Genomic DNA, 20419 nt, shown 5'->3' with positions numbered 1-20419 from the left:
ATGCCATCCCCTACTGACTGTTATTCAAACGGAAAACTTTGTGCAGTGATGTCTCAAATCCCGCATCATGCAGCTTCTGAACTGTTCAGTATTCCGGAGAACAGCATTACAGCCCTAAAATAATAACTTTGGCACTAGCAGGTTCTTCAGGATGAGCGAGTTATCATCGCCCAGGCATGACAGGGATTTCCTGAGCTAGAATTAACCTGGATGGTAAGAGAGAGCTGACCGCCATGCCTGTATGAAACAACAGATGCAGAAGGGAGGCGTGTCATGGAGATTTCTCATACATCCTTCATGGATTATGGTTCTCTGCACTCCTGCATTAATCGCCTAGCATCTTACAACCATCCAATTAAAGACAGAAGGTATTAATCCAAACCACAACAAACAGCCAGCAATCCCTCTTCCAGTTCATAAATGTCAAAAGAATGCATATATAAACAATCAGATTTTCAAAAACCAGGTTTAAGCACAAAGCATCAGCTTCAGTGATGAGTTAGTGTGTGCTACAATACTGATTATAAAGTGAGTCAAAACCTGTGAGGAACAGACTGAGAGGCTGTGTGTGAACAACCCGTCAAGTGGCATTAATAAATATCATGAGTTGTTTCATTTCATCCTTCGTATTGATATCATGTTTCAGTTCATCCATCAGCATCGGCCAGGTTCACACGATCACCACGTGACCTGTGTTAGGGCTGTGTGAGCACTATTTAGCTATGCCAAATGGCTGGCCGCCAGCACCACAGTCTGATCATGTGAACTGGCCTGTTACCGCCTTAATCCTCCTGCTCTCGAGGTTCCGCTCAACAGCCAGCACAGTGATCTTGACCGAAAATGGCCTTCCAGCATCGTTTTCCCTCATATGAAGGGACCTGGATCTAGCCATTATGGTGAATAGGAGCCCCTTACATCTTTTCAGAGGTCTTCCAGTTTCACCAGTGTCAAAGGAACCCTCCAATTTCTGGATAGCATCCTCAGTTGCTTTCTGTCCCTTATTTTCAACACAGATTGGGCACACCATGCCCACCCTTTGCTGTCCGACAACTGGGACCTTGCAAGATCTGTCAGTGGTACCAGGACCGTACAAACAATCTTAGCCTTGATATTATGCATTTTGGATCTTTGGGCCTTTCCTTAGGAGCCCAAAATTTGGACACAACTTTTCAAAATAGGCCCTCTTTTAATATACTTCACATCCCTAACAGCTGGAATGGGTAACTTACAACCACAGACTTCCCTTCATTTTAAAAACCTGTTTATTATTTTCTTAAAATAGAATTCATAAACTACACATGTGATTACTGGTCACTGATTGTGGTCTGGAATATGTCACGTGCATCACATCATTTATGTATCTGTTTATTAGAACACATTCCTCCTGTTCAGGCATGACTGGCATGGCATGAGAAGGGCTCCCTGTCCTGCCCCCCGCCCCACCAGGCCCCTTCCCATGCTGGAAGGTGAAGGATTGCGGTGGGCATCCTGCTGTACTTGCGCTCCATTTGGAACCCCATTCAGCTGGGGGTCTGCACTGTCCTTGGACCCTGCCTGAGTGAAGCAGGTGTCCTGCAGCAGGCCTCCATCTCCCATTCCCAGTGCACGGAGGGCAGCTCTTGCCCCTGAGGACCCAATGCTCCGGAGAGGCTTGCCAGGTTGTCCTCATGTGATGCTAATTAATTCCAAGGGGATTTGATGCCCAGATTCAGCTATGGGGTGGATGGATCCATTGCCTTAGAGTAGGCAGTCCTAGGTAAGTCTACTCAGAAATTAGCCCAGCCGAGTTCAGTGGAACTTATTCCCTAGTAAGTGTGCCAAGGGCAGCAGCTTAAGGGGAGCCATGCGGCTAATGGGGTGGGTTAGAAATCAAATAAATCTATGCATCACCTTTTTGGAGGCAATCGCTCTCAGGGGGTAACAATATTTCATAAACACAGAAAAATAGCAGATACAGCATTCCAATTGCACTTTCACTGAGAAATATTAATCTGCTTCTGATGTTATTTCAGTGTACCCAGGAGAAATGACCTACTGGCCACCGAGATACCAGCCACCAGATATCCAAGAGTACCACCAGTATGAAGTTATCGAAGGCCCCCGCCCTCCTTCGCCGTGCCATCCATCTCCTCCGTCTGTGGACTCCAGTTCGACTGGCCTTTACGGTGGCTTTCCTTTCCCGCTCGACCAAAGCAACAAGCGGGCCCCAATCCCAGCCCGCTACAGCAACCAGAATCTGGAAGACTTTTTGCCCCCTGGTCCTGCTGAGCTGCCTGCTTCCCAGTGTCAAAACGAATACACTGCCATTAGCTACTACCCTTCCCAGCTGGTAGAAAATGAGGGGCTCCCTTACCATGCCGACAGTGGGTTCAAGAGGGTGAGCATGCGACTCAGCGTGGCCCAGCCCTCCTATGCAGACTGCGAGGTGAGGCCTGCCTCCACTGCCAGGACTCAGGCAGACCCGCCTCCTCACTATGAGGGCTCCGACATGGTGGAGAGTGACTATGGGAGCTGTGAAGAGGTGATGTTCTAGCAGGGGTGCTTGGTTGAAATGCAGCGTGCTGCATATCAGATTGCATCTGGCATGAAGTCTTGGAAGGAGAGGAACTCTTCTTGGAGTATTCCTTTCCTGGAATGTACAACTTCGTTGCATTCTTAACTGTGACATCTCCACATGTAGTTACTGGTGTTTCTGCCTACGGCCCTGGTCACCCACCTCTGCTGGGGTTGGATTCCACATGGGCCTTGTTGCCTTGGAGAACTACAGAGAACTGCATAGCTAAACACATAAAGGAAATCCCACTGAGTGGTGACAGCAACGCCTTCTCAGGAATAAGTGATTCCTTTACATGTGGACAGAGAACTGCAGCGCCCACTCCCCATCCCTTGCATGAATGTGTCTGGCCAAGAGGCCTCACAAAAAATAGGACTTGTGAAGAGGGAACAAGCAGACCTTTGTGGCAGTCAGTTGCCAAGACAGCAGAAATTAGCGTTGTGTGGGTTATTTCCTGAGAAATACGGGGAAATAAAAGCATTGCAGAGCAGCGGTCAGAAGGTGTGCCTTTGGTTTAGAATCGGCAGTTTTCCTTGGAGCAAAAGCACCCCAAAAAGAGCTGTGCAGGGAGGTTGAGGACAGGCTGCCTTGCAGTTCTGTGTCCTCACACTTGTTATACAGAGGGCCATTCTAGCCTCGCTTGTGTTCATGGGCTTGTCTACTTCCCGGTATTAGAATGAATCGCCGAATAGAGTTGGAAGGGGCCAGAAGGCCATCAGGTCCAGCTGCCTGCTAGTGCAGGGCACTGACTTGCACCGTCCCATTCATGTTCTCCCAGCTGTATATTGAATGCCTCTAAGTGTAGGAGAGCCCACAACCTTCCTAGGTAATGGGTTGCACTGCCATACTGCTCTGACAGTCAGGAAACAGTACCTAAGCAAAGGTAATGGGGGGAAAGAGATGCTAAGCAGAAAATGCTGCCTCTTCTTATGCCACAGACGGTAGCAGGTCTCTAACAGTGGATGGCAACTGACCGTAAAGCATGTGAAAGGTAGAACATGGAAGCGTATGAAAGCAGGGTGCTACTGTATGCCACATGCACTGACCATTTCCTGTAAGAGGCATCTTTTCTATTCAGAACAACATACTAATCAAATCAAGGCACTCGCACATCGTGGTTGATAGACCCAAGCAATCTTTCTGCAATTCCCATAATTAATCAGTCACCATAGTTAAGAAGCACCTCCCTATGCCTGCTCTAGGAAATAATGAGAAATTAGAACGTGCTGACTCTGCCTACATCATCCCTGTCACAGCATCTTAACTACAGGTCTTATGCATACATTTGTGCAAGGTTGTGCATGTGAGATTGTGTATGAGAGATTTTGTTTGTGGACAAACCCTTGGAAAATAGAGCCAAAATGGGATGGAGCAGATTATTTAATACAAGGCTGGCCTGCACTATACGACCTTAGTTATATGAACATTTCTCTGTGAGAGTTTATTATGGACATTTGTCTATCAAAAGCAATAAAAGATACTTTTTTAATGTTTTATTTGTGATTGAATACGGGCTTTTTGATAACCAGCACACAACAGAGAAGGGGAGGTAATGGTGATGTTTTGCTTAGCCTTCAAACAGCATTAAAGGTCAGTCAGCACCCTTGACTTGAGATTTGGCTCATCATACAGGCAATGGTCCTGACTGGCCTGTAATTATGGGGAATTCATCAGACATAAAATCGGATGGGACCAGATCTGAGTGCCTCCTTGCCTGCTTTACATCAACAGATGAATCCAGCCTACTGGCGCACCTGGATCATTTGTATTGGCACAGCTACTCTATTATACTGTGCCATAGCTTAGGAAGCCAGCTGGTGGCTGCATCACTGATTTCAGGCCACAATGCCGCATCAGATACCACACAAGAATGTGAGTAGCTTTTCTATTATGTAGCAATAAGTGAGCAACCTTCCTATGGCTACAAACATTTCCACCTCCTCTAGTCCTATGAAGACTAAATCTCATGTTTCAGGGTATCTCATGTTTTCCATGTTACCATTTTTCCAACCTGGAAGTAATCCTTGCATATGGGTGCTTCCTCAAATGTGTTACGCATAATGCATTTTTACTGCCATGCATATACAACAAGGAAATGCAACACTTACATGCCACATTTCAGACATTAGCATGTCAACATCTTCTGGCTGGCATTACTGACAATCCAGTTAAAGTGGATTACATTTTATGTAAGAACCCCAAAATCAGTCAAATCGCTTTCGTGCAGTTTTGTGCTCCCCATGCCCCCTACATGGGCCAGCCCTGTCATTCACGTCAGGCAGCAGAAGCTGGGAGGCAGTGGCAAGGAGTCTGAGGTGAACAGTGGGCCAAAAGGCCTGCCCTGCTGTCTTTCCGACTGCTACAGGATGCTGTGCCACTAGCCATGTTGACGACAGATTCAGCTGCCAGTCCAGTCAGCTTCTGCACAAGGAACTGAGGGGGCGCAACCTTCACCTTCATCTTGGGATCTTTGGGTCGCCCCTGGCTTGGAGCAAAAACCGAGAACAATGAGGCTGAGGGACAGGAATGCTATAATCTGGCAGAGCTGTCCAGTGCTGGAAATCTCTCCAGGGATTCTTCCAAATGGTTTTTTTCCCCCTCCTCAAGAGACAATGGAGGGAAGAAGGGTCAGAAATGATGCTGAACTGGTGCCAAACCTGGATGAGTCAGACACAAACTGGCATGAGGATGCTGAGTGCTAGACTGAAGGCGAGAGGGTCCTTTTTAAGGGAATGGCTTTGTCGAAGAAAATCACAGTTGTTGGAAGTAACACCTCACACCTGTTTTTTGCTTCATATCCTGGTGGGCTGCAAATGTGTTTTACACAACAGGTTTGTTCCATCAAAGAGCTGGCCGCTGAAATGGGCTGCAACGGGTTGCTATTTCACCCCTGTCTATGGGTTGACACACTTAGGAAAACAATTTGGTCTTTCTCTTTCAAGGAGGAACCCTTCTGACTGCAATAAATCCAGCAACCTTCTCTAACTTTACTGAATTGAATGGCTGTCCTATTGATGGAGGATGGGAAGAATTTTATATAGAAAGTCCTCAAGCAATCTCCACAGGCATTCACAGTTATGAAAGTTGTCCCCTGTGGTTGAACATTATAGAAATGAGGTCAAGCCAAAGGAATCCCGCATCTCCTCCCAGTTGTGTGTGTAGGAAAGTCCTCCTCTACTATTATTCCCATCCACAGTTGCAGCAGAAATCCTGATTTGTGGTCTGGTCATCCTTACACTGCCACATAATTGGCTTCATTGAAGATGATCTGAAATAAAGGGAAATGATAATGTATAATGTTTTTGCCCTTATTCAAGGCAGGGAAATTGGGACCTTCCAAGTGTCTCATGATCCCAGTGATCCCATCAGCCCTGACCATTGGCCACACAGCTGCAGCTAATGGGAATCAGAGTCCAACATCTATTGGGCCAATACCTTTTGGATTCCAACAGCTGTAGAGCAGCAAATTTGTGGAGCACTGCAAGTTTAGTTCATGTATACACACTTATGAAACTTTTTAATATCCATTTACAAATTAAGGAGAAAGGCAAAGAAAGGTGCACAGGCAGACCACAGCCAGGGAACAAAACTCTAGGATGTTTAACCCCCTAATTAATCCAGATGTCCAATTTGCACATCATGAAAGCAACCCAGAAATAGGGCATTCCTGCACAGTTTAGAAAGCTAGATGCAAAGAAGCAAGAGTCACTCGCTTATTCACTTCCTCTCGGTGACAACAGTTTATGGAATAACCCTACATTTAAATCTGGAATCAACCCACAAAGAAGACCAGAAGGATCTCATCAAAAGGGGAGGCCCACAACCTGGGCATGTGTCCCACAGAAAGCATGCTAACATCATCTTTCTCAGCTTGCCCCAGTTGCAGATGGGATGCCCCAAACAGCTCTCCAGCTCGGTCACAGGCAACTTCAAACAAGAGGACGCCATCCTTTTAGTGACCTGGCCTTAACTGGCAGGGCTTTAAAGGTAATAATCAGCACCCAGAACTGAACCCCAAATTAAAATCAGTAACTTTAATTGCATTTAAAGCTCAAGTCCATCCTATGCATGCCTAATCACAGGAACAGTAAAGGCCACTGTAAAGTACAGCCACAGAATTGCCTTAGGACTTTCTAACTACTGAGAGCTTGGGGTACACTTATATTTGGAAATAAATTCCATTCAAATTTAGGAATTTAGAAAGATGTTCCCGTGTTGGGATTATCATTTTATTTTGGAAGTCAGACACTTGGAGTTAGATTTATTTCTAAGGGATCATTTTTAACAATCAGGTAAGACTTATTTTTGCAAAAAGACCATTTGAAGCCTTTGCCTCTACTGTAGAATAAATTATTTGGGAATGTGTGGTGAAGCTTGAAATTGTACTTCTCTTTTGACAAAATTAGTCCTCCAGTGATGTAAAGGAAAAACCGCACCTACTAACATTTACTGAGGCACAGAAGGAAATCGGGGTAGGGGTTGAAAGAAAAGAGTCGGGGTCTCCAGCAGATTACCTGGATTGGATAAATCCTTCCCTTTCTTAATCAAGTGTTGACAGGGTTTTTCCTGATCTGCAGGCAATCTAAAAGTGGCAACAAACTGTGCTTTGGTTTTATGGCAAGTAGCAAAAAAGCTGAAATGACTCTCTACCATGCACCTGTGTGACACCTTTACAACACACACACACACACACACACACACACACACACACACACACACACAGTAGCACCAGTTATGACAACACGTACTAAGACGCTGCATTAATTCGAAGTGCCAGAACGACTTCGCAGCCCTCTCTTTCCCACACCTCCGCAGGATGAAGGGAGTTAATAGCTGGACCCTCCGAGCCAGCCGCAGCAACAAGTGAGGGGACAGGGGCTGCAGAACTGTGGAAAGAGGCGGCGTCTCGACCGTCGCAGACTTTCAGGGCCAAAGGACGGGAGTTCCTCCCCGCTATACACACATGCAGACCTCCCCGTTAACCCTTTGGGTCAGAGAGCCGGTGAAGGCAGGCGCCTCTGGACGACCGGAAAAGCAATCGGTGATAGGGCAAAGAGGAAGGGGGGGAGCTCTCCCCAACGTGCATAGCAAACTTTGCCTTGCCCTTACCTCCGCCGCCACCCCTTCCCCCAAGATCTCCAAAGGGAAACTCTCCAATCATCCCGTCGGACAACGATCCACGCCTCCAACCTGCCCATCCGGCAAAGCCAAAAAGCGGGGCGATCGTGCTGATGAAGGCAAGCGGCGTCAGAGGCGAGAGAGGGGCGAGCGAACGGCGCGGGAATGAAAGGAGCGGAGACGCGCTGGCCGCCTCTCCTCCGTAGGCGCCTTTGCGGAAAGGGCGGGCAAGTCGTCCCCACACGGCCGGAGGGCGCGCTGCTGCTGCGCTGCTGCTGCGGCTGCTGCTGCGGAGAAGCTGAAAGCCCGTGAGCGGTGTCCCGGGCCGGGGCCGGAGGGAAGCGCCCTCCACGGCCAGGCGAACGCGCCCCGGTAGCAGCGTGCCCACCTCGCTGCTCCCGCAGGGAAAACGCCCGGAGCGGCCGAGCGCGGCAGCGCAGAGCAACGCGGGCGAGCGCTCGAGCGGCGATCCAGAGAAGCCGCGAGCAATTCTCCCTCGGCTCTGGCGCGGCCGGGAGGGCGACCCTTTCCGCGCCCTCCTCTTCAGCGCCCTCGCGATCAGCCTGCAGTCGCCGCGCAGCGGACGCCACTCGGCCTCCTCGCGGGAAGGACTGAGCACGGCGCCCAGGTGCGGCAGGAGGAGCGCTCCGGGCCACGTGCTCCTGCCTGCGGCGAGCAACTTGCCGGCAAACTCCAGCGGCGAGGCGCTGCGCTTGCGCCTGTTCCTTCAGGGCTTCGCGAGTCGTTTGGCGGGCCCGGTCCTGAAACCCCCAGACCGCCTTTCCCGGGGGTGAGGCTCGTCGGGCTTCCAGTGCAGACGGACGGTTTTCTTTCCGCTAGCTGGGAAGAGAGGAGAGTCCCCCTTCCGCGCAAGCGAGAATGGGGCCCGTCCATGGCTGTGCCTGGCCCTGCGTTGCTGAGAGGTGCTGAATGCGTTGCCGCCCCCAGCAGTGAAGGAGAATGGAAGAAGATGGGATTTCGCCAAAGAACGGGTCTTCTCATCTAGGAACAGGGAAGGGCCTCTATCCCGTGTGGGTGGTGACCCTCCTTGCTGTGGTGCTCATCATCACCATTGCTGTGGACATCTTTGGGAACCTTCTGGTGATCCTGTCCGTCTACAAGAACAAGAAGCTGAGGAAAGCAGGTAATGGCTGGCCAAAGGACATCCACCTCAGTCTCCCTCCAGAACCAACCCCTCCTCTTGTTCCCTCATGCTCTTGAGACCTCAGATGCTGCCCTGACGGACTGGGGCCCATGCTTTGGTTGGTCTTCCATCTCTCTAAGGTGCCTGGAAAGGGAGCAGACTCTGCCTTGGTTCCTGTTGCTGCCGCTTCCCATTCATGCCACCCTCTGAGGCCAAGACCTAGCAGGAGCAGAAAATTGGGTTAGGTGAATTAAAAAATGTTGCTGCTCAGCAGGGTCTGCTGGGGTGATCTAGTCACACTATAGCAGATGGTTCGAAGCCCTCCCACTCTTCCAATACGATGACATACCATTCTTTGTTGCTGCTTGATTAGGACTCTGTGTGCTCCCCTTTTGCTGAAGGGCAGGAGGCTTGCATGGGATCCGTTGAGGATAGGCATGGCCCTGGCTCCATTCTGCAGGGCAGTGTCACTGGAGGAGCTTGAGCAAGACACCCTGAATGGGAAGCCCATTTGCACCACTGCTGTCACCTGCTGCTGTTGTGCCTCCTCTTCTTTCCCATCCCGACAGGCAGCCAGTGAGCGCCACTGCTGTCAGGATGAGAGTGAGAGGCAGGTTAACAAGCAGGTTGCAGTGATGACTTGGAGGAGTAACCCCAAGGCATCATCTCAGTTGGCCCCTGCTGGGGTGTAGGCCCTTGGCAGTTGCCCAGCCATGCCTGTTCTTCATGCCAGCTCTTCCAAGAGGTGCTTAATATTGGCCTCTGGGATGAGGGACTACCGAACTTAAAGGAAGCAAAATGATTAATTAGGATCCCCACCTTTTGCTTTGTCTTGCTGCTCAGAAATACCATAGGGATGCGTTGAAGAGTACTGCATTTCAGAAAAGCTTTAATCCTTCCCCTGATCTATAACTCCCACCCCTGGTTCACATGTTCATGGAGGGAAAATACACAGTAGCGGCCCATTTTCGTTTGCCAGTCATGCATCTGGGTTATCGTGTCATGCCAAGCCAGTGAGGGTGGATAGCTGGGATGGTTGGTTTCCAGACCATTCCAGCCATGTACCATGTCTGGGTTTGGACATCATAACAACTGCTCCAAGCAAGGGCAATTAACACTAAATAGGCAGCTTTCAAGAGGCATACATGGGGAAGGCTCTCTATCGATGCATCTAGCAGCAGCAAATTTGACAGTCACAAAATTAATGTATATATTATCAACAGTGTTTTCTGATTGCTCAGTGTATACTTATCCTGTTTCTGAATGCACACACATGCATTTAAGCTTTAACAGAATGATCCCAATCTGTATCATTTGCACTCTATTTTCCTCCAGGACTGCTGCTTACTTTTTCTTTTTGCCTGTTCTGCAAATGGAGAACACTTCATGCACCAAATGGACTTAAGCCCTCAAAAGCTTATTATGCCATAGGTCTTTAAGGCACCACAAAACTCTTTGGCTGCTTTAAACAAGAGACGGGCAGTTTATGAGCAGAGGAGCCGAATCCACTGGAAGTCAAATGCTGCCACTGCTGGCATTACTAGAATCATTTCAGTGGTGTCAGCAAACACACACCCTGCACAATTTTGGAAGGAAGCAGGATGTGCAGGGAGTAAGCACCTGCCTTAGAAGAAGTAGGCATTGTAAACACCAGTGATACTAAGCTGAATATCATTGGCTGGAGAGCCTATTGTCCACATGTGTTCCTTGTGGCCTTCTCAGAGGTGACTGACAGGACACTGCAGAAACGACGCTGTCTGATCCATCAGGGCCCTTATGACTTGGGATGCCCTTCAAAGGACTCCTCCCTTTCTGAATGCAAAGATGACCTGCTTCCTGAAAATCAGCATCTTGAAAAACGAAGATCATGATGTGGCCCCTGAGAATCTCCAAGGCTGAGAATGAATGGCATGCTGATGGGGGAAGAAACTAGTGTTTTAGTGCAGCTTCACATTGCTTGCAGTGCATAAACCACAATGCAAGCACCAAAAGGAATTAAACAACATAGGTGAACTACTCAGTAATTGCTTCTTCTAAGCTTCTTCTGATGTTCATAGCACTCAACCCCTGTAGCTGAAAGAGACTGCATAAAATGGGCTAGCAACTATTCTGAGTGGCTGACTCAGAGTGGCAGTTCTTTTTGTGTGTACACAATTTTAACATTTGAGCAGTAAAATCTCAAGTACACTTCAGTTCAGGAACTCAAAGGGGGCTGAATTCATCACATGTTACCAGCAAGTAGAAACTCACTTGAAGATTTGTTTTCAGCCTGAAGATATATAGCTGGGTCTGCAGCATCTTTTTGCATTCGGTTACTTTGCTTTTGCAAGTGCATGACTGGTGAAGGTGTTAAGAACAAACAGCCTTTCAGTCTATAGAAAGTTGCCATATGCAGTTTCTACCAACAGCAGCTGCTCTCCTGTTTGGAGATTGCTGCCAGTTTGGCTGCCTGAAAATGATTTAGTATTGTAACGCAAACCAGCAAAACCCAAAAACTGTATGAGTGCTATGTAGACAAGAGGTCACTGAGAACATACTGAAGGACGAGCTCCAAAGTTACCTATGCACAGCTGAACAACCCTTTAAAGGATAGGATCTTCATGCCTTTTACCACTAATGACATTAAGCTTAAATCCCTTGGAAAGCTGCTACACCCAGCTGATGATCTGCAGCATTGCTTTTCAGAGATCCAGGCATTAGCACTTCTTCTTGTTGCATCTCATGGTGGGCCAGTGGCTTGAAAGGAGGGGCTCGGGCTGATACTTCATTTTGGGAATTCAGATTTAGGTGAATCACTTGAGTTTGTACAGCAAGTTTGACTAAGGACCCACACTGAGAAAGGGTGATTTCCTGTCTCATTCCTCAGTGGAAAGGCCCAAGGAGGGCCACTGGGCAAACACCTGGAGATGAGGTTACTGTCCCAGTTCTGCACTGGATTTGCCATGTGGTCTTGGAAGTTATTTGCTTTAGTCCAGGAAAGGAAACACATACATAGAACCAGTATTTGCCTAGTGATTTCCTTGCTTGACTGGGAGCCCTGAACACAGAGAAGATGTAGCAGTGCAGCCAGAGGCAAATACTCCAATGGGCTCTTTGACCTGCAGTGCTCTGTGTGGCTAAGAAAGGGTTTTTTTCTATTGTATTTCAGTGAAGATAGGAATATTTCTTTACTGCATTTGCCCTGTTGTCTGGCCAAAAAGCTTCATGAACAGATTACAAAAAAGAAGTCTAATGGTAGTGGTGTTGATAATGTTATGTCTCCAAAAGATAAGACATCCATGAAGAATTAAAACGACAGGTTTAATTGTAATTCCATAAAACAACATTGTCAGTCCAGCAGTGAATGCAGGCGAGGAAGAAAACTGGAAGGCAAAGGACACACATGGAATGTGATTGGTCCAATTAAGGCCAAGCTCTCAATACGGCAAGCCAAAAGGGCTGATGCATCACCCCAAAGGGCTTCGGACACCTTGGTCCAATGCTGTTACACTGTGCATGACCATAACTGCACTGCAGGTGGTGTAATCTCTGCTCTAACATCAGTTTCTGTGGCTGTTAACTCACTTTTAAACCCAGGCTCCATGTCAACATGTTCCTGTACTGATTCCTGAGCAGAAGTTGTCTCACCCATTCCTGCTGCTGGGGTATTGTTGACTCCTGTGTCACTCCCACTTGCAGAGGGAACAGACGACTCAAGTACATGTCCCCTCATTTGGTCCATGTGTCATTGCAACACAAGGCCATCTGATGTCTCTGGCCAATACGGTAGTGGCCCTGTAGCTTGTGTCACAGTAACAGGAATCCATGCTGACCCAGAACCATAATTCCCAACATAAGCAGGGTCATCTGGAGCAAATATATGGGCAGGCCTTTGCACACCACCCCATCCTTTCATCGATTCTCAGTTTGATCAGGGAGCTTGCGATCTAGAAGAACTGTCAGGCACCTGTTCCTTAACAGTTTAGCAGGACTCCTGCCTGCGGTAGTGCATGGTGCGATGTGTCGCATCAACCAGTAGTTGCCAGGCTACGATCCCAGTTGCCCTCAACAATTCATTTCAAAGCCTCCTTTGTTGTTCGTACCATTTTCTTGGCCTGCCCATTGATCACTGGATGAAATGGCACTGAAGCAAAGCAATGAATTAAACCATCTGCAAGGAATGTGTGAAAATCCTCTGATGTGAACTAGGAGCCATTATTGGATACAATAGCAACTGGCAATCCATGCGTTACAAAAAGTCGACACAATGCAAAAACATGGGACACCATTGCTAAGACAGGGATGACTTCCAATCATTTGGAGTATGAATCAGGCACTATCAGGAACCTCTGGACTTGGACTGGAGTAGCAAACTCGAAATGAAGCCATGACATGGAGGTTTTGTGGACTCCCAAAGACGCACTGGAGCATTTGGTGGTGCTAGCCTGGAGGCCTGGCCCTCATTGCACCTCTTAACCCACTGCATGTCAGAGCCTTCACCTGCACAATGGCAGGATGGCCAACAAGGAACATCTCTAACACACAATGCCTCAAAACTGTGGGAATGGCAACTCTATTTCCCCAGAGGAGACAAACTTTACATACTGATAATTCATGTTGTCTCATCATGTGCGGTGCAAATTTTTCCTCAAGCTTCCCTGGTGGCCACCTCTCCGAACCCAATTAAGAACAAAAGCAAGAACTGGGTCCTTAGTTGACATACTTGTAATATAAATCCCTTGAACGGATGGTTCTGATAAAGACTGTAACATCAAGACTTCCAAAGGGGACAGAGGATCCTCCTCAGCCAATGGAAGAGGAAGATGACTCGACACAGACTGTACCCTTGCCCAGCCTATGCAACTGGGTATGATCATAAGCATTCAAAAAAATTGCCCACCTGAGCTTACATGGTGACAGTACCTGTGGTGACTGACAATTAGGGGCAAACGATCCCAGCAACAGTTTATGATCAGTAGCTATAATAAATGGCTGGCCATAAGCATGATCATGGACATTTTTCACTCTGTCAGTTTGGACTTCTTCGTCAGTTTCTGCATTGTTCCTTTCCATTGGAGTCATTGTTGTAGAATAAAATGCAATAGGGGACCACATGAGGATCTACAAGTTGATGACTTAAAACAGCTCCAATACTGTATAGAGAAGCATAACATGTAAGGATCAATGGATTTTTTCATCATAATGAACCAAAACACAGTCAAAGGATAACCTCTTTTACATCACGAAAAACCCTACCATGCTGAGCCATCCGCTGCTACTTGGCCTTCTTATCCAAAAGAGATACAACGGCTCTGCTACTGTTGCTTTGTGCTGCAAAAACATAGGTTAGAAATTCAAAAGTCCCAAGAATGCTTGACGTTCCTGCTTAGTCTGCGGTACTGGGCATCATGGATTGTTTCAACTTTAGCTGGAGCAGGATGAATACCATCTGCAACAACAAAATAGCCCAAAAACTCAATCTGAGGCACACCAAATACACATTTCTCACACTTAACACAAAAACCAGCATCTGCAAAACAATGCAACACTTCACATACCCATGTTACAATTTCCCCAGTGGATGCATCAGCAATAAGGACATCATCAAAATCTGGTACCACACCAGAGATTCCCTTAAGAAGGTCCTCTTTCAGGTCCTGGGAAATCCCAGGAGCCCCACAAACCCCAGACTGAAGCTGTTTTACTCTGAAAGCTCCACGATGAATAGTAATGGTTTGGGCATCAGCCATGGTATCATCTACCAACAACTGTCATTAGGCTTGTGCCAAGTCCAATTTAGCAAAAACTCTTCCCACTGACAGAGAAGCCAAAAGATGACTCACTACTGTGATTGGATATGGATGCTTCTACAAGGCTTTGTTTATGGTGCACTTATTATAGTCACCACAAATACGAATGTCCCCATTGGCTTTCATTGGTGTGGCAATTGGTATCTCCCAAGTAGGACATGTCACTGGCTGTAATATGTCTTGTTCCAACAGATGATCTAGTTCAGCATCAATCTTTTCTCAGAGCACAAATAGGACATGGTGAGGTTTCATCCAAATAGGCACCACAGTGGGATCAAGGGCCAGTGAGACAGGTGGGCCTTTATATTGTCCAGGTCCTTCAGAAAATACAACCTTAAATGCAACGAAAGCATCAGAAGATGGCATATTAACATGATGGATACCCCTGAGTGTAATCCACAAAGGCCCAAACCAGTCCAATCCAAGCAGACTGGTATGCTGGCTATGAACAGCCAGTAGTTGCAAAGTCCCCCTAAATGTATGGTACTGCACTTCAACCTCCCACGTACTTTGTACCTTCATCTTATTACCCTGATAATCAGGAATCTGGATAAGGAAAGGAACAATCTCTGGGCCCATATGTGGAAACATCTGACAGTAAGTCCCTGATAAAAGAATGGAGAACCCTGACCCAGAGTCCACTTTCATTGCACATGACTCCCTTGATCATAACAGTTACTGTTAATTTCTTTTGTGCACATGGTTGAATATGATTAACAATATCCTCTGCCTCATTATGTGACACTTGTACAGACTGTGTTGTACAGAACTTCTGGGGCTTCATTTCTGCAGCTTTCCAGGAAAGGTCTTGCTTTTCTTTAGCCCAGTATGCTCCTAAAAACAGCATTGTCCATCTCTAAATTTACAAAAATGCCTTTCATGATGTCCTCCACAACTGTTGCACCGCATAACTGGCACTGGCAGGGATCTCTGATTTCCCACTAGTCCCACTTTGACTGGGGACTGTTATGCTACACCGTGTGAACATCTGCCACCTGCAAATCAGAGCTTCTAGTCCTATGAATTTGAGAACATAGTGGACTTCCTGCCAGCCGCACTTCCCTTGTACTCAAAACTGTTGCTTCGGAAGCCAAAGCTTCCTCTTGTGCACCTTGAAAGATAAGCTTTTTCTTTGCGAATGAGCATCCCTGTAGGTTCTCGTGATGCAAGCCACAAGTCAAATGATCGCGCAACATCAAGTGTGAGAAATTGCCAGGCTGTGCGAGCTGGTGCAATTCAGCAATATACCTAGAAACACTTTCTGTTGAACTCTGATTCCACTTGTAAAAAGCATTATGTTGTACTATCTCAGAAGGCTGTGCTGCAAAATGTTCTCCCGAAACAAAATATTCCCGTAAGTCATGTCAGCAAGCTTAGCAGGTGCCAAGAGGGCTTGGGCCAAGTCAAACGTATGTGTTCCACAAATGCTAAGCAAAGCTGCACGTTTCCTTTCTGGCTCTGTGACGGCATTTGCTGCTAGATAAAACTCCAGTCTAGCTGCATAATTTCCCCACTTACTGGGACATGCAGAATTAAATTATTCTATATGCCATAAGGACACAGCGTGGAATGTGATGGGCCCAGTTAAAGCCAAGCCCTCACAACACTCAATACTGCAAGCCAAAAAGGCCAGTGCATAACAAATAATAATAAGAATCATCATCATCATCCGCACTTGTTACCTGGACCACTAATTATACATAATTCCTCGCTGCTCCCATAATTCCATGAAGTAGGGCCCTTACACTTTCTTGTACTTCCATCAGGATAATGGGTACTCTCGTACTGCTAGGCATTTCCTAGTTTGTAGAACTTCACTGACTTGTCACGGAGATCAGCCTCACCTAGTCCCGCCACATGGCCAAGGTACTGCTCTACCGCAGTGCTGGTGACTGCCAGTCCTAACCTAATGCACTGTTCTAGTGATGTGGAAGCCATGGCACACAGGAGCAGAAGCCGATCCATGTGGGAGGAGCTATCCTCTGCTACAAACTTCTTAAGAATTCTGCCCCAGGCATCTGTCCCTGCAAAATTCCAGCTTCAAAGCTATTGAGAGGATGGATGGGTCCCTGCCATTAAAAGCCTTATGACACAGTTAAAGAAATGGCATTTCATAGCCACCAGTGAAGCATTACATGGAGTCCACAATCCAGATTGCCCTTTCACTTCCTCCTTGTCCACTCACACACAAGCTTAGTCCCCTTCCTATTGAACCCCTGTGGATAGAGGTCAAGTGGCCAGAACAAGAGGGGACATGATTCAATGTGATGAGAATTTACTGGCACAGAAAGTTATTGAGTGAGAGTTGGTTTTATGTGCCCTGCTGAAAACCATGTGAAACAGAAGGGAAGAGAGGAGAGAATGGCCATATTTGGTCAGGGAAATAGGCCCATATAGTCCATATAGTTGCATCTCCAGGAGGAGTGACAGAGTTCAAGAGATCAGATGGTGCTACATTAGCCCCTCATTTGGACTTTGCTTCCACAGTGGGACAATAAGGAGTTTGGTGACCCCTTTCAAAGAACATGGTATGTCCAGTTACCTTGGCTAACAGTCATTGATGTCACCTTGCTTCCAAATGTTTCTAAAGTCATTTAAAAAATCCTTCACTATAATACTGTCTTTCAGACTCCCACACTATTAGCAATGAATTCCGTAAGTTAACTCCATGTTATGTAAAACCGTTCCCCACCGCCACCCACCAACTTTCTCGAAAATAATAATCCTAGCACAGTTTCGCATGGAACCGTTCTCACTGCGAAGGCCTGGTTGCCTTCCCATGCGCCCACCACCCAGTCACTCCAGGTGCATCAAGACTGGCTGTTTTCTCTGGAGGCACCGCAGCAACAGGGACAGGCAACTCGCACATGCAGTCCCCTGTGGACGTTCGAGGCCCCCTCCATCGCCCCTCCCGTGCAGAGGCAGTGCCATTATGGATGTGCAGGAAGTCAGACTCCCCTCCTGCCCTTTCCTGAGTGCATATCTCTGAGTGCAAGGATTACTGACCCCCATTTGAAAACAGTTTGGAGTAATCAGGAATGGGATTTCTGTGTGAAAGGGCTGTGAGTACTCAGCAAAACATTCCTGGCCTCAGAATTTTTTAAAATTTCAAACTGTGATTCTTTTGGTGGGTTCACAGGGTTCTAATCAAAAGGAACTAGATCTCGCTGACTTGAAGACTTACCTGCTTGGCTCTGTGTATGGACACTTGAATAGAAACGCACAAGTTGGAGTGATGGGTGGGCCTTGGGGATTCTAGTAAAGAAAGAACAGGGGAAGTGGGGCTGGTGCTATATGCCAAAAATATCTGGGGCCCAGGCCCTCGGGTAAAGAAAAACATGCATAAATTTGCATTTGCTGATATGTATGTGCTCTGTAAAGGACCCTGTCTCCTCAAGGCAGTTCTATTGTGCAAAGGGATATATGGACATTCAAAAAGGGCCCATGACTGGTGGAAAGCATTTATTCCAGGAGAACAATCTTCAGGCAGGACAATTCAGGGGAGGGCAGCAAGAGGTGGAGCACGTGTGGACAGGAAGTCGCTAATCCAGGAATAGTTGGATGCAACAGAGATTGTCAGGGCTCCTGCACCTTTATTTTTGCAAGTGCCCAGAGACAGCAGGGTGGTGGTCTCCTAGAGATTGGAAACATTTATATGTTGCTTGAGACATAGGTGAGAAATAGAGCTGTATGGAATGCTAGCACCAGTAGGATGGGGGTGCGCAAAGTATTACTTGCTGGTATTAGGCATTATGGTTCCTGTGCCTGTAATTGTTTAACTTTTAAATTCCAGGGAATGCCTTTGTGGTCAGCCTGGCGGTTGCAGACTTGTTGGCGGCTTTATACCCCTACCCGCTCGCCCTGATAGCCATTTACCATGGCGAGTGGGCCATGGGCTACCTCCACTGCCAGGTCAGTGGCTTTCTAATGGGCATGAGCGTCATGAGCTCCATCTTCAACATTGCGGGCATCGCCATTAACCGCTACTGCTACATTTGCCACAGCCTAAAGTATGACAGGCTTTTCTCTCTCCAGAACACTCTTTATTATGTGGGGCTCGTTTGGGCCCTTACCTTGCTGTCAATCATGCCAAACTTCTTTGTGGACTCCCTGAAGTACGATCCGCGGGTGTATTCTTGCACTTTTGCCCAATCTGTCAGTCCCTTTTACACTATCGTCGTGGTGGTGGTCCATTTCTTCCTGCCCATCACCATTGTCAGCTACTGTTACCTGAGGATCTGGATACTGGTGTTCCAGGTCCGGCGGCGAGTCAAGCCAGACATCCAACCCAAAATAAAGCCCCATGACTTCTGGAACTTCCTGACCATGTTTATGGTATTTGTACTGTTTGCTATCTGTTGGGCACCACTAAACTTCATTGGCTTCATGGTGGCCCTGAAACCAACGTTGGACATCCCAGAATGGCTTTTTACCACCAGCTACTTCATGGCCTACTTTAACAGCTGCTTGAATGCTGTGGTTTATGGAGCACTGAATCAAAATTTCAGAAAGGAGTACAAGAGAATCCTTTTCAGTCTGTGCCAGCTAGTTTGCCAAGCAGACTAAGAGAAATCCACTGGATCCAAATGGGATGAAAACCTTGGATTTGATGACACAGAGCTGGATAAATTGTACCAGAGTACTTTTATAAACTGCATGAAGCGAACTGAGAACACAGGTCTGTATTGCAGTTGCCAGTAACAAGGTGTTAGATGGCTTGCCACGGTTTCTCTCCTCTAAATACAGTGAAGTTTGAGAGTAGCACTTTAGGGAATAGTTGATGGAGCAAACACGGACTTCTACAGCTGCCCACGTCCCCCAATATCTCTCATCATTGAAATCACACCAGTAGCTGCTGAATGAAGTAGTTCTTAGCAAGCCAAGGGGTTTGTTCTGCGAACGGCTCTCCAGCCTCTTACAGTTTACAGTATTTGTGTACTCAAGTTCTCTTACAGTATTTGTGTCCACCGAGTTTGAGACTGCTTTTGAGAAGAAGTCTGATAGGCCCAACAAGGGTTTTATTACATTAATTCTGGGGACCATGGCTGGGATACATTTCTCATTAGGGCTTTTTCTTTCTGAAGACTTATGCCCAGTGGAGCTGCAGCTATCTGTATTTCAGGGATTAGGAACCTCTGACCCTTCTGGGTCCCAGTTGGGCCCTCTATGCACCCTTTCCCCCACCCCAAAATTCTCCTCCAGCCACCTGTTTTTTGGTGCTTTCCTAGTCCTTGTGCTGTTTTTCCCCCATTCTGAAAGGTTGAAATGCTTCTCATAAGGCTTAGTTAGTAGCAGTGATATATTGTAAGCCAAAACAGACTGGTATGCTTGGAGCCACCCTTTCAGCCCCACCTTCCAGGGGAATGTAGCTCCTAAGAACATCTTCAAAGTGAAATTTTGTCCTTTCACTGAAAGAGGTTCCTGACTGCTGATCAGCCGTGCTGGCTAGGCAAGAGTAGGCAGGCTGGTTGAGAGACGAAACTTCAGCTCCCTTTCCCCCTCTGTGAGTTTTGGAATCACAGTGAAATAATCCACCCTGCTCACATCAGGTTGATGGCCTTCAGACTGAAGGGCTCCATCCATGAATAGTTCATCTGCTAATTTGGGGGAAATCACCCATGTGCCCCACACCACAGTTTATCTCATTAGGCACATCTCCCAAGTCTGTGTGGGGTTGGAGGGGCTGCAGTGAGGAGAAGGCAGGGAAAGCCACTTCTGCCAGTGCAGCTGATTCAGCCTAAATCTGAATCCAGTCTCTCTTCAGAAGATACTAATATCCTCTTGACATGTGCAAGTCACACGGGTTGCCATCTA

The 20419-nt window shown here is 47.3% G+C and overlaps 2 protein-coding genes across 2 annotated transcripts in view; both read left to right on the top strand.

Moving 5' to 3' along the window:
- The window catches only part of FAT2 (FAT atypical cadherin 2), an 87213-nt gene extending 84680 nt beyond the window's left edge, over positions 1-2533 (top strand). The window contains 1 exon segment of the mRNA XM_044454615.1: positions 2013-2533. Coding sequence (XP_044310550.1) covers positions 2013-2533 — 521 coding nt within the window.
- A 6099-nt stretch (positions 2534-8632) lies between these two features.
- Positions 8633-19274, top strand: LOC123035811 (melatonin receptor type 1A-like). Its single transcript, XM_044454427.1, has 2 exons — positions 8633-8816; positions 18399-19274. Exons 1-2 carry the CDS (start codon positions 8633-8635, stop codon positions 19169-19171), a joined length of 957 nt encoding a protein of 318 aa, XP_044310362.1. The 3' UTR covers positions 19172-19274.
- Positions 19275-20419: the final 1145 nt, after the last annotated feature.

The sequence above is a fragment of the Varanus komodoensis genome, unplaced genomic scaffold, assembly GCF_004798865.1.
Source record: "Varanus komodoensis strain SLA01 unplaced genomic scaffold, ASM479886v1 scaffold7_3, whole genome shotgun sequence".
NCBI classification, from domain to species: domain Eukaryota; kingdom Metazoa; phylum Chordata; class Lepidosauria; order Squamata; family Varanidae; genus Varanus; species Varanus komodoensis.
This window is presented reverse-complemented; position numbering and strand designations above follow the sequence as displayed.

What these genes read in the sequence shown, in the direction of transcription:
- LOC123035811 (XM_044454427.1), top strand. Translation starts at nt 8,633, where the DNA reads ATGGAAGAAGATGGGATTTCGCCAAAGAACGGGTCTTCTCATCTAGGA. An exon ending in CAAGAAGCTGAGGAAAGCAG is followed by an intron (nt 8,817 to 18,398) that starts GTAATGGCTGGC and finishes TTTAAATTCCAG; the next exon opens with GGAATGCCTTTGTGGTCAGC.